This window comes from Micropterus dolomieu, linkage group LG03, assembly GCF_021292245.1.
Source record: "Micropterus dolomieu isolate WLL.071019.BEF.003 ecotype Adirondacks linkage group LG03, ASM2129224v1, whole genome shotgun sequence".
NCBI lineage: Eukaryota > Metazoa > Chordata > Actinopteri > Centrarchiformes > Centrarchidae > Micropterus > Micropterus dolomieu.
Window position 1 is genome coordinate 5,471,798 of NC_060152.1, and position 19,031 is coordinate 5,490,828.

The 19,031-nt window shown below is 37.6% G+C and overlaps 1 protein-coding gene across 1 annotated transcript in view; it reads left to right on the plus strand.

The window, feature by feature from the left end:
* dgkb (diacylglycerol kinase, beta) overlaps positions 1-19,031 on the plus strand; it is an 85,647-nt gene that overhangs the window by 38,773 nt on the left and 27,843 nt on the right. The window contains exon 19 of the mRNA XM_046044946.1: positions 12,826-12,890. Within this exon, the coding sequence (XP_045900902.1) occupies positions 12,826-12,890 (65 nt within the window). The remainder of the gene's footprint in view (positions 1-12,825; positions 12,891-19,031) is intronic.

Consider the following 19,031-nt stretch of genomic DNA (forward strand, 5'->3'; position numbering starts at 1 on the left):
TAACTCTCCTTTATGAGTTCAGTGGTTAATTTTTAAGGTTTGCTGTTGACCGTTCACCAATTTTCATTTTTAAATTAACAGATTTTTTTTTAAGAAGAAAGATCGGCTTAAACTCAGAAAACTGGAATGTGTTATTGTTTTATAAACAAGAAGTAAAAAGTAATTACTTCAGTGTGAAATATTTTGGAGGATTTATTGACAGAATATAATATACATAACTATCTTTTCAGTGGTGTATAAAACCTTACAAAATCAAGTGTTATGTTTTTATTACCTTAGAATGAGCCATTTTCTATCTACATATGCCGCAGGTCCTCTTACAAGGACGTTGCCATGTTGCATCCATGTTTCTACGGTAGCCCAAAAGGACAAACTGCCCTACAGAGTGCTTTTCATCACAACATTGAATACATACAAGAAGAAGAAGTAGTAGTTGTAGTCATCTGGTTTATTAGGAGTAAAAACAGCTTTTTTGGTTACCAGAACATCATTGCTGTTATGTGTAGCTGTGAAGTGATTGATAGCTGATTGCAAGACGCTCTCTATACAAAAAGCTCAAGCAATGCTATCAGTAGTATCAAATGTGATTGACTCCTTACCAGAGAAAAACAGTTAAAGTTCGCAGTGTTTGTTAGACTGAATTGTGTTTACATTTTTTCTCACATTTTTAATAATCGAAATGAACAATATAAATACCCAGATTTTTTAAAACCGAAACCAGTGATCCCAACCCATACCACTTAGATTAATAATCATAACTTTATTTGTACTTTGCACTGTTAGGCCAAAAAAATGAAACTTGATAACAATGCAATAAAACATTAAAAACAAGTAAACCAGTAAAACCAATAGGAAAAGATAAAACTATACCAAGGTTGAATCACTCCAAATTTAAAACCAGATTAAAAAGAAGTACTAGTATAGTGCAGGTTTTAACTGCCATGTAAATACAGGCAAAAGGTCATTACTTTCTATGATTTTGTTTGCTATACAGCAACATCTTTGACATTGTATTGAAAAGCTACTTTTAAAATAAAGTACAGAATTACACCACAAAGAAGGTGATTATTGACCCCTTCAGGTTATTTGTTATTGTATTAATTGTTACACCATCATGGAATGAAAAGCAGTAGACTTAGCAGGCCTCTTCTTGCACATCCCATTCATCATATTTTTAATATATGCTTGGAGCTACACTTAATGCCAGTTTTCACCTCTTAGTATCTTATAACTTTTGTTTTTGCAGAATCTCTGAAAGCGGACTGGTATCAGGTTCATAAAGATGCCACAACAAGTTCCACAATAACTACTCTGAACCATGAACACAGTACGATGAGAACTCATACATGGCTGTGACTGTAAGGTTACAGTAATAGCACCCTTGTGCACTTCTAATGGAAGAAAAATAAACATCTTCCGCAGCACAGTTTAATCATAGTGACAAGCTGCCAGTAAGCAGAGTAACCTAAATACAACCTTAAATAGAACAGAAAGACCGAGGTATGGAATGACATACCGCAAACTAAATGACCTCTGTCAATAATAATTCAAACAATACACAGTACAGTAACAGCATGATCAGTCAGTTTATTTGTTTTGATCACATTCTGGTTAGGCCTTTATTGAGATGTGCTCAAGCGTCAACCGCCTCTGATTGATTAACACGCCTTGTTGTGTATCTGCATGGTGTTAGGCAGCCATCAACACTCCCCACCCCCACTCCTGTCCATCTCCACCATAATGACACTGATTTCACGTAGCTCATGTTAGCCATTACTGATAAATGTCAGGGGGAAATATGGTAATTGACATTTTCAGGTGGTAGAGGAGGGTGCCACTCGATGTTGTGAGACTCATACAGACTGTGGCAGGGACATAAGTGATGCATGGCCTTACAAATGTTAGTTGAATAACACCTCCATCCTGGGCCCCTAATGACAATGTTAGAGGATATTAGAGGACAGGTTTTGTTAACATTGTGATAGAGGAGAACAATGGCTGTAATCTGTCTACAGTGTTGAACATATGGTGATGTGTATTGTATAAATGTTAAAAAACATGTGTGACAGGTTTCATAATCTTTTGTTCAACAATATTTTCTATGTGATGTGGATTTAGTACATTTGTTGTGACTAGGTATGGGTCAGAACTCAAGTCAAAAACACAATGTCAGTGCCTGCCACAATGACTTTTGGAAAAAGCGGGTTATTAAATACGATAAATGGAGTCAGAGCTTGGAAAACCTACAGCAAATTTCCACATGTGCAGCTCCTGCTGCATAGGCTGAGTCAGTGTAGATGGTTATCTTCTTCCCTTCCCCTTGCTTTAGTGCCTCTATCACTGCTCACGTCTGCCCTCTGCGCTGACTGCTGTCCCTTCAACCTTTCTGCCTTCACTGATGAACAGATGTTTTAGCAAAAATCCATCATAAAACATAAGTGTAAGAAAGACTAGCAAATAAAAATTACAACTTAGAAAATAGTTTTCCCTTTCTGCGGTAAATGGAAAGTGCTCTGCATTCAGAAAAAAACCCAACAACTCAATTGTCTCTTTGCAAGTTTTAAGATACAGTACATTTTCACCTAGGGCCTGATGGGTCAATGCACAACAGGCAAAACTCATTAGATGTGATTTTTTTAGTTATGCGTTAAGAGCAAATCGCAACCACCAGGTCTGCGCCTCAAACCTGAATTCTTTCTAATGGCCAGCAGGGGGCGGTTCTATTCGTTGCAAAATGACCCTAGTTCCTACTTGATTTATTACCTCAGTAAACATTTTGGTAATGAGTTTATGGTCTCAATTGCTAGTTTCAAGTCTTCTTCAGTACAGCATAATGTTCATTTTGTAAATTATGGTTATATTTAGAGTAAAAAAACACAATACAGCAGGGTATGCTTTAGGGCGTGGCCACATTGTGATTGACAAGACGCTACCATGGCAACGTGTTAATCAGGATAGAGGCTAATCGTATCAGCTACACCGTGCACATGTAACAAGCCGTGAACTTGTTTTTGAGTGCTGTCGATGTCCAAGAACTTTGATACTTTCACAGTGTGTTTTTTTTGGTCGCCTAAATGTCTTGTTCAGCATTTGTTGTACCTTTGTTTCATTCGGTTGTTTTTCGCTAGCAAAGATTTGCATACCAATTAATATCACAGTAAATGTGAATTATGGATGCACCTTACCAACCAAGCTAGCCAACTCCACTCTCTCGTCCGAATATGGTCACTTCTAGTTCCAAAAAACCAAGATGGTGACAGACAAAATACCAAACTCAAGGCTTCAAAATGGTAGTGCCCAAACCAATGGGTGAAATCACAGTAACTAAGTCCACTTCTTTTATACAGTCAGTGGTTAAGTAGGCTGACCTTACGTCCTCTTTTCCCCAGCCATGTCCTCTTTTTGGGACCTGAAAAATGCGTCCGGATTTTAAATGCCTCAAAATTTGATTTCTACAGACTGACTGGAAATGATGATAAATTATGTAAAAAGTGTTTTTTGCTGACAAACTCACCAACTCTCTGTGACTTTAATTGTTTCCATAATAAAATTTAATGGGGAAAATGAGAGATCATGAAAAGAAAAATCATTCTTATAAATGAAGAAAGTTGTTTGGTCCTCTTGTTGTTCAGACCTACAATTAACACAGAACAAATCAAATATAAACTTGGGAGTGACACAGGTCTAGACCTTACCTCAGTTCTCATAATGGCCTGTATGAATGGGAGGAATGATTACAGCAAACAAAACCAGTTTCAATGTACTGACTGTTGTTTTAATACAGAATTTAAAACTTGTGAACGTATTCTTCAAGTCTTCCTTTATGTTTTTTTTATGGTTGCATGGTTTTCACAGGACAGCGACCATTTAAAATCTAAATGCTTAGCAATACTTGGTGATCAGATATTATTAAAATGTATCCAGATAGAGATCATATGTTATTGGCAGGTGTTAATGGTGTCAGAATTACAAAGCAGGTTTGAAGTATTAGTTAAACGTCATAGTTATCAAACATTAATCATGTATTAGTTGATATTTTATAGAAGCTTCACTGATTATTTGGTTGTAGCAGGGTTAACGTGAGTGGTTGGTTGGTTGTGCATTTTTCCATTGCTTTGACCTTTCCCTTTAGGTCTCGCCTTCTCACACACCACCATTGGTCGGTCACGTAGGCATGCATGTCCTTCACTGAACTTTGGTCAAACTGCATCTCAATCATTATCCTAAGACTCACAGCAACAGCCAAGAGACAAACCAGCCGCTTGCTTGTCAACAGTGGCACATGGCGCCTGAACAGCATAAAACATGCCCAAACGCAGTGCTTGAAGTGGGCCGGTACTCACCGGTACGCAGTACCTGCACTTCTACATTATGCTGTTTGGTGTACCGGCACTTCTCTCAAGCTGCCAGTACACTCTCAAGATTGGGTGCTTTTTAAAATCCAAGAGTGTGCATAAAGTTACTCATTAATGTCACTTTTCGTGAACCAACCAAGCACCAAGTTAAAAACAGGTTGACATGGTGCTACAGCAAACTTTCAAAAGGTTAAACTCGTTCCTCATGAGTGGTTATGATTATAAAGTATTTCTGATTTATTGACAAGTTAGAACTTAGGATTTAATGAATGAGGACAACGAACCATAAAGAAACTAACTCCAATTAATATTATATTAGTAGCTAGCTATATAGGATCCTATTATCTGAAATTCTAATGAATACACTAACATTACCCGTAATCAAACCTTACAAGTATTAGTATTACACTAACATTAATCTTTTTATTTAATGTTTTAATCCGTGTGAAGTAGAATGTAAGACATGCAAAGCTGGTATGTCAGTGTCAAATTACAGTTTTTCTCAGTCGCTTTGGTGCATTTCTCAGATCAGAATTGAAATTCTCAAAACTAATTGTTCAACCTCCACATCATCTCGTCACTTGTGCACATCATAAAAGCACTTTCTCATTGTTCTGAACAAATTGCAAATGACTTGACACACTGATGCAAATGATTATGTACAATTGTCTGCTGTTTTCTACATTATCACTTGCTTATGTCCTGCTGATCACAATGAATTATACCAGTCTCTGTGGAATAATCTTACCTCCCAAAACATCTAGGCATAAGTTCATTGCATTAGTCACTACATGCAAAATGCTTGAACACGTTAGTATAAGTTAAAATCCTTTATTCATTTCCTTTGCCTACAAGTTTATAGCTAAACGAAATGTTTCTTATGGACCATAAACAAAATAAGAATAGACAACAACAACATAGCAATAGCAACACTCAGACCATTCACCCACAATACCATAAATACACAGTGAGCAGTAACATATATATAATGAATGTTGTTTTTTCCCCCTGAGAATAGGATAATTAATCTACTCGTATAAATAGATAACAAACCATAGCTGAACACAGGGGCTGGCAGGTGCGTTTCTTTAGGATAATTTCAAAGCAATTACTAGTGTCACTGGTTAGTTCAGTTGGTAGAGCACAGGTCTCAGTTTAATTAGTTTGATTCCTGTTCTTGTTGACTTTCTTTTTCTTCTTTTGTGTGTATTATCCTGTTCAGCAAAATTGTTATGAAGAGATTGAGGGGAATCCAATCACACATTTCCCGACGGCTATTTCAAAGATTCGGAAAGCCGTCAGGAAATGTGTAACGTCACATGGATTCCCCTGAATGAGAAGGAATTTCCTCTGCCTGGGAATGATGGGGAAATGAAAAGTCCATAGGTTGATGGATGTGGAACAAGAACGCACAGAGTCTAGCATGTGCTTTAGAGTAATGTGAGCATATGAAACAGTCTTTTCATAAGAACTTTGTTGAAGAGGATTATGAAAAATATAAAAAAGAAAAATTTAGTCTTCAGTGAGGAGTGAACACACAACCATAAGACTACAAGTCCACTATAATTACCATTATAGTTATCTCGAAATCACGAGAAAATTATCCCGTTATCACAGGAAAAGGGAGTAAAAGAATATTTAATTAGGGCTTCCGTATGTATATATATATATATGAATGAATATATAGATAGACATTCTATACATGTCTATTTGAATTTTTTTGTAAATGTGCCCTGAATTGATGAAGATATCTATTGTGATGTGGAAGAAAATCTGTGATAAAACAGACCGGAACGTCAGCCAAAGCGATGTACTGTATCCCATGCAGCAGTCCTGTCACTTTCTTTTCTTCTTACAACGACAATTCTCTGTCAACAAATTACAGTACGAACAGTAAAAGCTGTGATTCCTGTCCTCTCTCCTGCAATGTATAACTTTGTACTGGTGAAAGTGATATATGCCATACAAAAAAGTGCAGCCTTGTGCATTTTCAATCATTGTCAAAATCTTAGCCAAAGTGTACATCAGAAAATACTTACAGAGCACACTGTTATATTGACAAGATGGCTAAACATTTTGACTTGCTTGTTCATAAACAGGACACAAGGACTTGTCGTTCTGATGGCACTGACAAGTTCAATGACATAAAGATTTGCTTTTGAGAGATAGACTAAGGATTCTGAGCAAGTCATGGGCTTTTGCAGGTAATCCACTGTGTTGTGCTGTTTGTACTACCTGTTTCGAGAAATGCACTTACTGTTTTGCAAATTTTAAGGATGATTCGATTCAATAACATAACTATATGCCTATCACCTTCCACCGGGTGTCCGTCTGCCTCCTGCCCCCACTGTGCTCTTTTTTGAAAACCAAAATATCACCCTAGGTTAAGGAAACTTACACACTTACCATGTCGTAGCTTCAAAAATAGTGTTTTCTACATCAAGCTTCAGATATTGTTGAAAAAGAAGACTACTAGACGATGTGTACATGGCTGTAAACAATGTAGATTTAGAAATATTCATTACAGCTTTGCAAATGTTTTACGAGGAACATTTGGCACATTTATTAGGCCTTAAGGATACACATAAGTAATTTAAGTGATAATGTAAACATAAATTAGTTTGTTTAAAGAAAACTCCACAGGGTACCATTAAGTGGGACCTGGGGACAACCAAAAACTGAGTGGTATCTGAGTCTGGTTGCAGAGTTTTAGAAAAGGAGTCAAAAGATGAATAGATCTGAGTGATCTGGTGGGATTGATTCTGTCAGAAAAAGCATTGATTTCAGAAGCACTTGTCATTTCACTGGTTACTTGTCATGGTTAAGGAGGCAAATTTCCACAAAATGTGGTTTGTAATGCATCCCTTTCTTTCTTTATAAAACCCTTTATATTTACGCTATTAACCAAAGTTACAATAGTCTAAAAGTAACAGTCAGTTAAGAGTAAGTTTTTCTTTGTGATGGGTTGATACCTTCTTGCTGAACCAAAGTCAGTGAGAACATTAATAGAAAACAGCTTTGGTCTGACTGGTTCATAAAGTCATTATAACCCCTATTGTTTTTGCTCTCTTAGCGGGATTAGCACCCAGTAGGCGTGATGATGACAAATGAAGTTGTTTGTAGGGGATTAAGAAGACTTTGAGCTCTCTATGGGTTTGAGTGTGATATAATATTTTCATCAGATTTTTTGCTTTCCGTTGAATGTAAACAAAAAAAAATTACAATAAAGATTATGAGACAAGTCAAGCTAATAATTACTTGAGAGATTATGCAGATGAAGAGTAGATTGTTTCTGTAATGACACTTTTGAAACCAAAAGATCAGCAGTTGCAACCACCACGGATGGTGAGCGTAACCCTGAACATATGCTTGAATCTGAAGTCATTTCAAAAGAAGTTCAATTCCTTTTTTAAATTGACATTTGGCTGATTGCTTTTATACCTCTCAGACTCAAATCATTAGAGTCAGCAGCTGACTAACAAACTGAAACATTCTCAGTACAGCTTCATTTTCAAGTGATTTCAATCCAAGAACCCAGGTGACTTTTTTGGGGGGTAAATTCTTACATCCTAACCTTCTGCCACGGCCCAGTCAGAATCAGAATTAATCGTGCCATCCCTTTGGGAGGATGTGGAAGTGACGTGAAGTATAATGATCTCAATCAGGGCCAGGGGTGAGAGACAGAACTAATCACTGAGTGCGCTCCACTACCATAATGCAGTCAGTCGCCCTAATGACCCTGGTGCTCCTGTCAAAGCCATTACTCTCCCCCGTAGTGAAAGGCACATCAAACCACTGGGGCCCACTCATAATTGGACTAAACTTTGAGCTATGAGAGGACATTACACATGTCCTGTATTAATTTGGGTGCCAGATTTTTACATTGGTAATTATTTGAGGCCAGCTAGGGGGAGAGAGAGTGAGTGAGTGAGTAGACGATGTCCCACTCCCGCGATGGGGTAAAGGCTTGAAGATGTCATTGTGTTCTACATGTGTTGATGCTGGCAATGACTCGTCCCGTTATTTAGGTTTTATGTTTTTCTTTTTTTTTTCAAATACACAATAAGATTGCACATGAGAATAAAGTTTTTAATGATTTTTAAAAAAATATATAGCACAAAGTCCATTCAGTAGATATTCTGAAGCTTTTGGTCATATCACATGGTCTTTCTCGCAGAGGGAGTTTGCCCAGTTGTCTTGGAATTTTAAAATTAATATTTTTTCTGAACACCATAAGGAGCGATGCTGAGTTAAAAGCTGAAATTCAAAGTTCCTTCTTGATGTTGGAAACAGCAATTGAAACTCACCACAAGGTCCATTTAGTAGCTGCTATGGACAACAACCAAACAGGTCCCAGGATAAATAAGAGAGCAGGAGGAGACACAAAATAATTGAATGGGTAAAAAAATATTATTTTGTTACTTTCTCTAATTTATTTAGCTATTTTCTTGAGAAATACTTATAAAAATCTGGAAAGGAAATGGTAAATATTAATCATTGGTTGAACAGTTAGAAAGCTTATAACTAAAAAGATTGAGAACCAATGGTCCAAATTAATGATTCCAAGCAACATTTTAATAAAAAAAAACTATGAGTTAAGGTATTTTTTAAGGTATATTTTGTTTTATATGTGAATAGAAATCCCTCCCATTTTTCTTTGTGGTGGAGTTGATTTCAGCTGTATGGCAGTGTTAGGCTGCTACATTCATGCACTTAAAGCATACAAATCAATGTAAAATGACAAAGTGCTTTATCCACTCCTGTTTGCTTGAAATCGCTGTTTACTGTTGCAAAAGCCATGGCTCCACTTGTACAGATCTCAGATAATAGACCCCAAACCAAAGGGGAGACAACCTCTCCTCGCTTTTTCTCTCTTGTTTGCAGCTATTGTCCTGTTTGTAAAAAAATCAAGTTACAATGTCTCAGATACATCCATCATCTCGCCCTTTCTGGCTCGCGTTGGAAGCGTGAGGTGAGTCTGCGGGGATCTTGAAGAATCCTTTTGGTCTTCTGCTTACAGCATCTTGAAGAGACATCAAGAGAAGCTCCATTGATTTTATTTTTTTCTCTCTTTTGGCTTCTCCTAAATTTCTGTACAGAGAGCTAGCAGGGGGTCCTCCCTGTATGTGCTGTTTCAATAGTGCCACTCAAAATGGAGTGGGTCAAAAACAGATTGCTTCAGTGGAAGGGGGAGAGGAACAAACCCAAAAAGTTTACAGCAACTTTCTCTCACTCTTTCTTGAGGTGTTTTCAGAGCCGGACAAGTTTGCTGTTTGTGAGAGTTTAGTCTGTTTGCTTTGCCAGCATTTTTCTACCGGCACTGACTTAGAAGTGTAAATTAAAGGAAACGTCATTGTTGTTCGTCCCTGTTTAGTTAATTATATGAGAATTAACAATATGTTGCATACTTTGACATCACTGATCTCATATATTTTTAACATTCATGTTAGTTATTGATTTATGTTACACCTAGTTCAAAAGGTCATACTGTATGATTATATAATATTAACAAGTTAATACTCAGGTGTGTTCTTGCAATACATTTGAATAGCCAATACGCAGGTTTAAATAATGAAAAAAGGCCAAGGGAACTTTATTTAGAATGGACATTTTGTTACATTAACCCTCAGTCATCAGTCATCATCAACCACCTATCCTGTGTACAGGGTCAGTTTAACCCTGCTACAACCAAATAATCAGTGAAGCTTCTATAAAATATCAACTCATACATGATTAATGCTTGATAACTATGACATTTAACTAAAACTTCAAACCTGCTTTGTAATTCTGACACCATTAACACCTGCCAATAACATATGATCTCTATCTGGATACATTTTAATAATATCTGATCACCAAGTATTGCTAAGCATTTAGATTTTAAATGGTCGCCGTCCTGTGAAAACCATGCAATCATAAAAAAAACATAAAGGAAGACTTGAAGAATACGTTCACAAGTTTTAAATTCTGTATTAAAACAACAGTCAGGGACCAGTATGTACATTGAAACTGGTTTTGTTTGCTGTAATCACTCCTCCCATTCATACATTCAGGCCATTATGAGAACTGAGGTAAGGTCTAGACCTGTGTCACTCCCAAGTTTATATTTGATTTGTTTTCCGATTTACCATCTAGTTAAAAATCTGTGTTAATTGTAGGTCTGAACAACAAGAGGACCAAACAACTTTCTTCATTTGTAAGACTGATTTTTCTTTTCATGATCTCTCATTTTCCCCATTAAATTTTATTATGGAAACAATTAAAGTCACAGAGAGTTGGTGAGTTTGTCAGCAAAAAACACTTTATACATAATTTATCATCATTTACAAGTAAGTCGTGTGAAGCTGATCGATTCTGAGCGTCTGGTTTGATATGAGTTACATCATTTCAGTTTTCCCTGAAACGTTTAGCCTAATAAATCATTTCCAATGTTCAAAAACACCACACTCATATTCTGGGTTATTCAATAATAATTCACAATCAGAATATCAATAAACAGATGAAAAATAAATAATATAAAGGCATTCTGCTAGTAGAAATGAAGCTGTGCTTCTGAGCAGTACACAGTATGCTTGTGTTAAACAGGTAACAGCTACAGAGAGAAAACGTGCTGCTCTGCAGTGATAACTGTGTACGTTTATTAGTATTAGCACAGTACACGTGTGTTAAACAGGTATCAGCTTCAGAGAGAAAACACTGCTGCTCTGGCAGTGATAACTGTGTTCCTTTATTAGTATTAGCACAGTGCACATGTGTGCAGACACAGACTCCATCAAAAGTCTCTACAGCTGTTAGAGCCAACTGACACCTTATCCAGCTGTGATCAGCTGCCGGCGTCTTCAGACACAGACGTCGCTTCATGTGACACTACAGATGAAAAGACATCTCTCGTCTCTAAAAACATATTTCCTTGTTTCTTTTCTCCACGCTTTTTGCTGGGTGTTCTATGCTGTAGAGACTGGAAAGCTCCACGAGGCAAATTGTGATTTGTGATATTGGGCTATATAAGTAAAATTGACTTGGCGAAGTTCGGTGGATGTTAGATGGATAGTGTAAGCATTTCTACAAAATCTTGTCTTTGCTAACGTCCAGTGGTTTAGCTTCTGACCCTGCTGCTGTGATATACAAGTGTACTCCAGGACCCCACCCACATTCACTGGGTGTGGTTACAGAGGCAACAGAAGTGGTCAACAGTGAAATAGGCTTAGAACTTCATACCAGAGAGGGCAGTAAAACAGCCTAGTGTTAAGTAACTCTTTATTAATGTGTCCAAACAGATGAGATTGCATAATGCCTGGCTAAGATCAAGAGTTGGTTCACAAAGATAGACTTTCACTTAGATCAAACTAATAGTCCGACTGTCTAGTTCATGACTACATTTATGTAGGACTAATTTGAAATTGATATGTTGTTTTCAAGCTTAAAAAAAGAATAAGTCAGTCTTTACTTTTGTGGATCAGTCTAACTTGAACTTGATATATAAATACCAATAACCAGCAGCTCACAATGGGGGCCAGACCAGCTCCATGCGGTCGGTGTGCATTTACACCTTCCATTAGCATTCCTGATGCAGATAACACACACAGATCACGTGGAAATAAGGCATCAAATATGTTTTAAAGAGATTTTCCTTCTATTTGCAAACTAAATCATAAGGGCTGTAAATATAGTTTATTCTGTAAGTTCACGCTTAAATACTGGATAACAGTCTTACCAGACTGAGATGGTGTTAATGTACTGGTGAAGCATCTCTTTCAGTCACACCATTATTACCTTAACACCAAGAACCCCAATGAGGCTGCACTTTTTTGCCCCAGGCCACAGAGCAAGAGAGGAGGGGGAGATGGGAAAATCAGAAAGGGTGAGAGGAAGGTCGAGAGTAACATATAGAGAAAGAGAGAGAGAGGTGGAGGAAGGGAGAGAGAAAACAACTTGGTTGCCAGGGTGTCGGCAGCATCCTGTAGGTTAGCTGAGAGCTGTGATTACTCACAATGTGTGTTTAATTAATTAGCCTGTGTGGAGACGGCGTGCTGTTCATCAGCGTTTCTGTCAATACCTCTCCATCCCAACTTCAACCCCGCTCCCACCTCCTGCACACGGCTTCTTTCACTTTATAGAAATATACACAAGGGACACGCAAGGTGTAAATACACAGTTTGTGAAGTTGGGGAAGTTGATGAGGAAGAGGTTGCCTTGGATGTAAAAGCAATATGTGCATGCAAAATATCTATTTCTGTTGGGGGTGTTGTGCAGCTTTACATGTTTGGATCTCCAAATGTCATGAACATCATATTTGTAAACTGAAAACTAAGCTGCAGCAGGAGTTTAAATTTTTTCCAAACTTTGTGGAAAAGGCCAAAACTGCAGGCTTTAAGTTTGAGGAGATTTTCACAATATAATCTTAACAAAATTAAATAAAACTCAACATTGTTTGCAGTGGGTGAACTAAAGATGTGATTCTCTCTTTCAGGATGCCTCCATTGCACATCGTTTCCATGTTATGAGGGAAAAGCATCCTGAGAAATTTAACAGCAGGTAAGTTTGCTTTTTTGTCAGCATAGAAATGGTAACTGCTCCAGACCCAGAGTATTGCAATACTTAATAAAACCATTAAGTATTGCAATTATACTTACAACTAATTCAGGCCTACAAATGCATAACAGCCTAACCCAATAAGCATTTTCCCCATATACCACCATTTTCAAGACAGATCTTTAAAATGTTGTTATGAAACTACATTGGTATCATGAATTTATGAATTTTTATATTTCTCAAAAGTTTAAGAACTTAGAAAAGAGATTTTTATTTTTCACTATTTAGTTTATTGACCAAGCGGGAACACAAAGGGCAAGGATGCAGGAGAAACACTAATCAGCATGTGAAGGGTTCCGCACAATATGGATGTATAACTAGAGATTGCCAAGCAATGTTCATTCAAGTGAACCTTTCTTCTCTGAAAATCTTTGAGTCTAGTATCCACTTCTTATAATAAATACATTCATTCAGTCAACAGGCATTAAAAGTGAGAGGGTATTGATTTTCTTTTTGTACAGTGAAGTTGCGTGTTGTAGCATCGCAACTCACTAGGAAGCTGGACATGGTTCATCAATACAAGAGGACTCTTGTGGAAATCTGTTACAATTAGTATTTTTAATACAAAGTCACGCCTCACTGTATTACCCTACCAGATAACATATGTTGGTTTATGAGTTGTTCAGTTATTGTTCCCTCTTTTTATTTTTAAACTGACCATGATGGAAACAAATTCCTATTTTTGAAAAGAAAAAAAGAAATAATTTCTTTTTCTTTTTATTATTGCTTACAGTCTAAACAAACCTGCAGTGCATTTGCAGAACCTCTGCGTGTCCCTTTCATGACAGCAGACAGTGTAGCTGCTCTGGAGCTCAGCATGACGAATGGACAGGCTTCGTATTTAGCATGTGTGATTACCTTGAGGAGATGTGTTCACCTTTGGAGATGAACAAATGTGGCATCTATGTTTCCATCAATATTTAACGTCTCCAATACGTCTCCACTAGTGCCAGGGAGTAATTGCAGGCCTAATTGAATTTGCTTGGCTAGTTTGACATCATGGATCAGTCAGACCGATGACACACAGCCTCCTAATAATCCCATTTGTACTCATTATCATATTTTACCCTGGCCTTAGTACAACATTTAGCCAACTATCCTTCTGCTGCTTGTTGCTCGAACATCCAGATATGACCGCGAAATGGTCCAAAGGGAAGCGAAGGGGGTTTCAAATAAATCCAGGCCTGCCGTATAATGGTTAATGATGGTTACGAATGATGTGCTTCCATGTTGGAGAGATGACAACAAGCAGGGGAGACTTTAAAGTTATCATCTTTGAATTTTCTGATTAAACAAAGCAGGGGTTGGGTAGTCATCGCCCTGTTGTTACTCCACCATGTAGTTATAGATGTTGGTAAACAGTTGTTCTGTCTGAATATTGTTTGACACACTCAAATTCAGACACTTTCCAGATCTTCATGCAGGACATATGGACTGCATCTCTGTTGTTTTACCCCATTTTAAGCCTTTATGAAAAATGATTGAGATATTTTAAGAAAATTATTCTGTCTGTTATTTGAATTCAATTAATAATTCAGGAGGGGGAATGGGTTTAGGATCTTTCTATTACACACTATCCTTGCCAATTCAATAATGCATGATTATAGTTTTTCAAGGTAGCATAGATTTTGTTGGATTTGTCCAAAGGGCTCATGTCCATTGGAAGTATATTGCAACTTATCACGGGAGTCAGTTTCCTGCAGCTAGAAGCTCTTTCTCAGGAACGTCAGGGACAATGGAAGCAAAGTGCAGTGTGTCTCGGGGGAAAGACTTTATTTCACTCTTATCAAGTCTGCATTAGGAGTATGTTTTTGTCCAAACGAATGACAGGAATAGCAGCTGCAGTGTTTTCGATGACTTTTTAACAAGCACCATGAAACTCACTTCTCAAACACACTCGAAGTTTACAGTTAAATAAAAAAAAGTAATAACTCTGGTGTTCCAGCTTTTCCATAGGGGTGGTAAGAGGCCTGCAGACTTAAAAAATAATAATAATTAACTATTATGCCACTTTGCAAACATTTTTTATCTAGAAACTTAAGACTACCTACAAATAATTGAAAACGAAGTACCAACATAGCGCAATGAGATTTAATTAAATTCAGTTATGCCTTAAGAAAAGAAGCAATCGTGGGGTTATCCTGCATTTGAATCTTTTGCACATATTACACAGCAGTATTACAGCAGTGACACCAAACCAACCACCGCTTTTTAACAGTTTTGCAACCTTCCTTGTTCCTATGACAGATGTGAAATGTATAGAAACTGAAATATCTAGTTTTTCAATGTTTAAAAGGCATACTGATAGTATTACAGTGGATTTACCTAGTATTGTTTATTCTCTAAGGTAATAGTGGGAGGTGAAATTTAGATGATTGTCAATTTGCATTTTATTAAATTTTTTTATTGAAATAATTCTAGATCTGATTTTGTGAAATCAAAGTTAAATAAGTTAAATTGTGGATATATATTCTACATGTCTCTGACACTGGAGTATAATTTAACATTAATTAAATCTCCTCTAATAGATATAATAAAATAATGTAGTGTATATCTACAGTATGTGTACAGCATTTTAGCATCATTTTTATGTATTTTTATTGTTCTCATGTACCTGTGTCTTTGCTCTTGAGCAGGTTTAAAATAAATAGATTAATACATATGCAAGGTTTCAATACAATTTGGAAAATGAAAAATGTCAAATTTTGAATTATTAGGTTTTTACCCTGACAGCAGTAATGGCCCTTCAGTTCCCATATGTACCAGATCTATACATTTTGTCGCTGGTTTGACCTTTAAGAAACTGAATATTTAATCAGCTTTAATTACCAACCAAACAAGAAGCTTTTCTTAATTAGAAAATTAGCAGATTTTGTTGATGAAATGCAGGGGTCATACACTCACTGCCTTCATTTCTCTGGTTCTATCCTTCTGTATTTGCACCTTGGGGTGATTACCAGGGTGAAGGTGTGAAGATTTGACACTCGGCAGATAGATTCATTTACTGCCACTGCCGGACCTGGAGGTGATAATGAGGTTGAGGATTAAAAGCAGACAATCAGTCGGCCCGTGACGAAGGCTGCGCCACCTCCTCCCCCATCGCCACTCCTCCTCGACCGCCTAGTTAAAATATACTACCCTCTTTTTCCCCCAGTTTTTTGCTGATCTCCCATGTAATTACACACTAATCTCTGACTCTGAGGGAAAGAGACAGATAGTAAGACAAAATAGAAAAGAGAGGTGGAGGAACAGAAAGAGAGGGGGTTCAAAAATTTTAATTATTTGGGCTGTTATACAGTTTCATTCTTATATACTGGTTATTGTTTTATTTGAAACCTTTGTGTATTTCCCAATAACCATTTCACTGCACTTTTTATCTTAGTCTTGATCAGAGAGCATCACCATTTACCCTTTTATGCATTACTCCTGAACCATAAGGTATAAAAGGCACCATAAGGCGGCAGTAGCTCAGTCCGTAAGGATTAGGCTGGGAACCGGAGGGTCGCCGGACCAGAGTTCCAGAGTAGCTGGAGAGGTGCCAGTTCGCTTCCTGGGCACTGCCGAAGGAGGCCTTGAGCAAGCCTCTGAACCCCCAACTGCTCGGGGCGCCGCCTCACTCTGACATCTCTCCGTGTGTTGCTATCCTGTTTGTGCATGTGTGTGTCTTTCGGACCTGTGTGTGAAATACTAACATAATAATAACAGAGTGAAAACATTGAGTTTCCCCTCAGGGATTAATAAAGTATATCTCAATCTTAATCTTAATAAAAGGAACACATTTTTGTCATGGATTTTTTCCAGGTCCATTTTTGGCTGAGTAAAATGTCTGCTGTAAAACATTTTTTCACGTTTTGGCCTCCGCCAAAGTAAACTCTTCGCTAGATAACAACCGCTAATTATATGTTGTGAAGCAGTAGGTGAACTGTGGACCACGCTGTGAAAATGCCATGTAAATCATCTGATTTTTGACAAACGGTTTACTTCCTGTTACCAGTGGGTGGCGCTATGATGTTGAGTGAATATTTGCATGTAGATGTGTTCAGGGTGGGACTGTTATTTTGTTATAGTTTGGTACAGATCTGAGCATTAGAAGTTATTATAACTTCCTCTTTAATGGTGAATTGTCGATCTTTGACACCACGGACACGCCTATCTATGAAACCTCAGACTTTTCATCGTCAATGTCTTTATAATGCACAGTAGGAAATTTAAGTCGATCCGATAAATTCCCTAGGAGGAGTTTGATAAAGTACAGATCTTGTAAAATGCCATAAATGGGCTGTAATTACACATTCAAATCAAAATGGCTGACTTCCCGTAACTTTCTTTTTTGTGCGTCTTGGGATGATAGATAACACAAAAGTTTTGTGCATGTTGGTGATTCAGTGCGCGGGGGCTGCATCATTGAAGGGCGCTATGAGGTTGAGTAAATTTTGACCTGTAGATGTGTTGAGGGCGTGACCCTTATCAAACATGTGAAATTTGGTAGAGATATGAGCATGTACAGCAAAGTTACAACAGCTTCCTGTGTCATGACGAAGCATTGAACTTTGACGCCACGCCAAGGACACACCGTTATCCGAAAACTCACAACATTCACAACATAGCATCATCAATGTCTTAAGGCTCTTCTGTTTTGAAGCAGGTGTTGCAAATATGTTGGGAGTAGTACATAACAGCATGAAACTTGACACTTCCAGTTGCCAGCAGGTGGCGCTATGACATTGAGTGTTTGTTGGCATATGTGTTCAAGGTGGGACTCTCATCTTACATGTAAAGTTTGGTAAGAATGTGAGCATGTACACTGAAGTTATAACAACTTCCTGTTTCATGGCAAATCATCGATTTTTTTACGCCACGGACACACCCATTGATGAAAACTCACAGCACAACTTTTCATCGTCAGTGCCTTTAGAATGCACAGCAGAAATCTGAAGTCGATCGGATTAATTCTGTAGGAGGAGTTTGATAAAGTATGCACCCTGTAAATGGTGAAAAAAATTTTAAAATCACACTTTCAATTCAAAATGGCTGACTTCCTGTTGAGTTTAGGGTTGAACGTGGCGCGGGGGCTAATTTCTTCCAATTTTGTAGGTGGCGCTGACCCTTAAAGTACGTAATTTTTTGCCACGCCTGACGTGTGTGCAAACTTTGGTGAGTTTTTGGGGACATACAGTCCGTCAAAAGTGCGATTCATTTGTGAGAAAGAATAATAATAGTCCTCACAGTTTCAATAGGGTCCTCGCATGTTTCATGCTTGGGCCCTAATTAAGATGACACGTAAGAATATCAACCTCACGTAATCCTACATAATTTGATGGCATTCTGCCACTAGGTGGCACAACTGCAACATAATAATAATAATTACCTTATCACCAGACAAGAAAATCGATGTTGGACATATACCGGAAAGTGAAAAGCGCACTCTCCACAGAATCTGTAATCCAAATGGTTAATACGTATCATGTTACTACAATGCCCCCACTTTGTTGCATATCAAACCCCTCACTCCCTCCATGTTTCCTGTCTGCATCTTTACTCAGCCATCCAATAAAGACGAACTTCATCTTTCAAGCATCTTCAAAAAAGAAAAAGTGCTGGAAAGATTGTGGTAATCATAAATAAACTAGGGCAACTAAACTTGATTAAGCTACAGTTGTGGTTAATAACAAGGTCTAAGAGAATTGCAGGTCTGTGACGGAATGCAAACCCCATTCTCCTGCATAAAGGTTAGATATGCTACATGCCCATCCACCACTTGTATACCCTTACTTTCCACCTTGCTACATACAGTACACACTACTTCCTCATTGGCACTGGACTTAAACTGCGAGGTGTAGAATCGTCCAACATGGATGTAATTCATAGGGATACTGGGCTGATATTAATGGACAAAAAATTTTCTTACGTGAGTTGTAAAATCTGATTTGCATCAAGGTTACAATCATATGCAAATACTATATTCCTGTCTTTTACGATCTTTACATTGTAAATATGGTTTTGTGAAGTGAAAAATCTTAATCTGGATCTGGACCCACCTCAGGCTTCACTCGGCGTGTGTGTGTGTGTGTGTGTGTGTGTGTG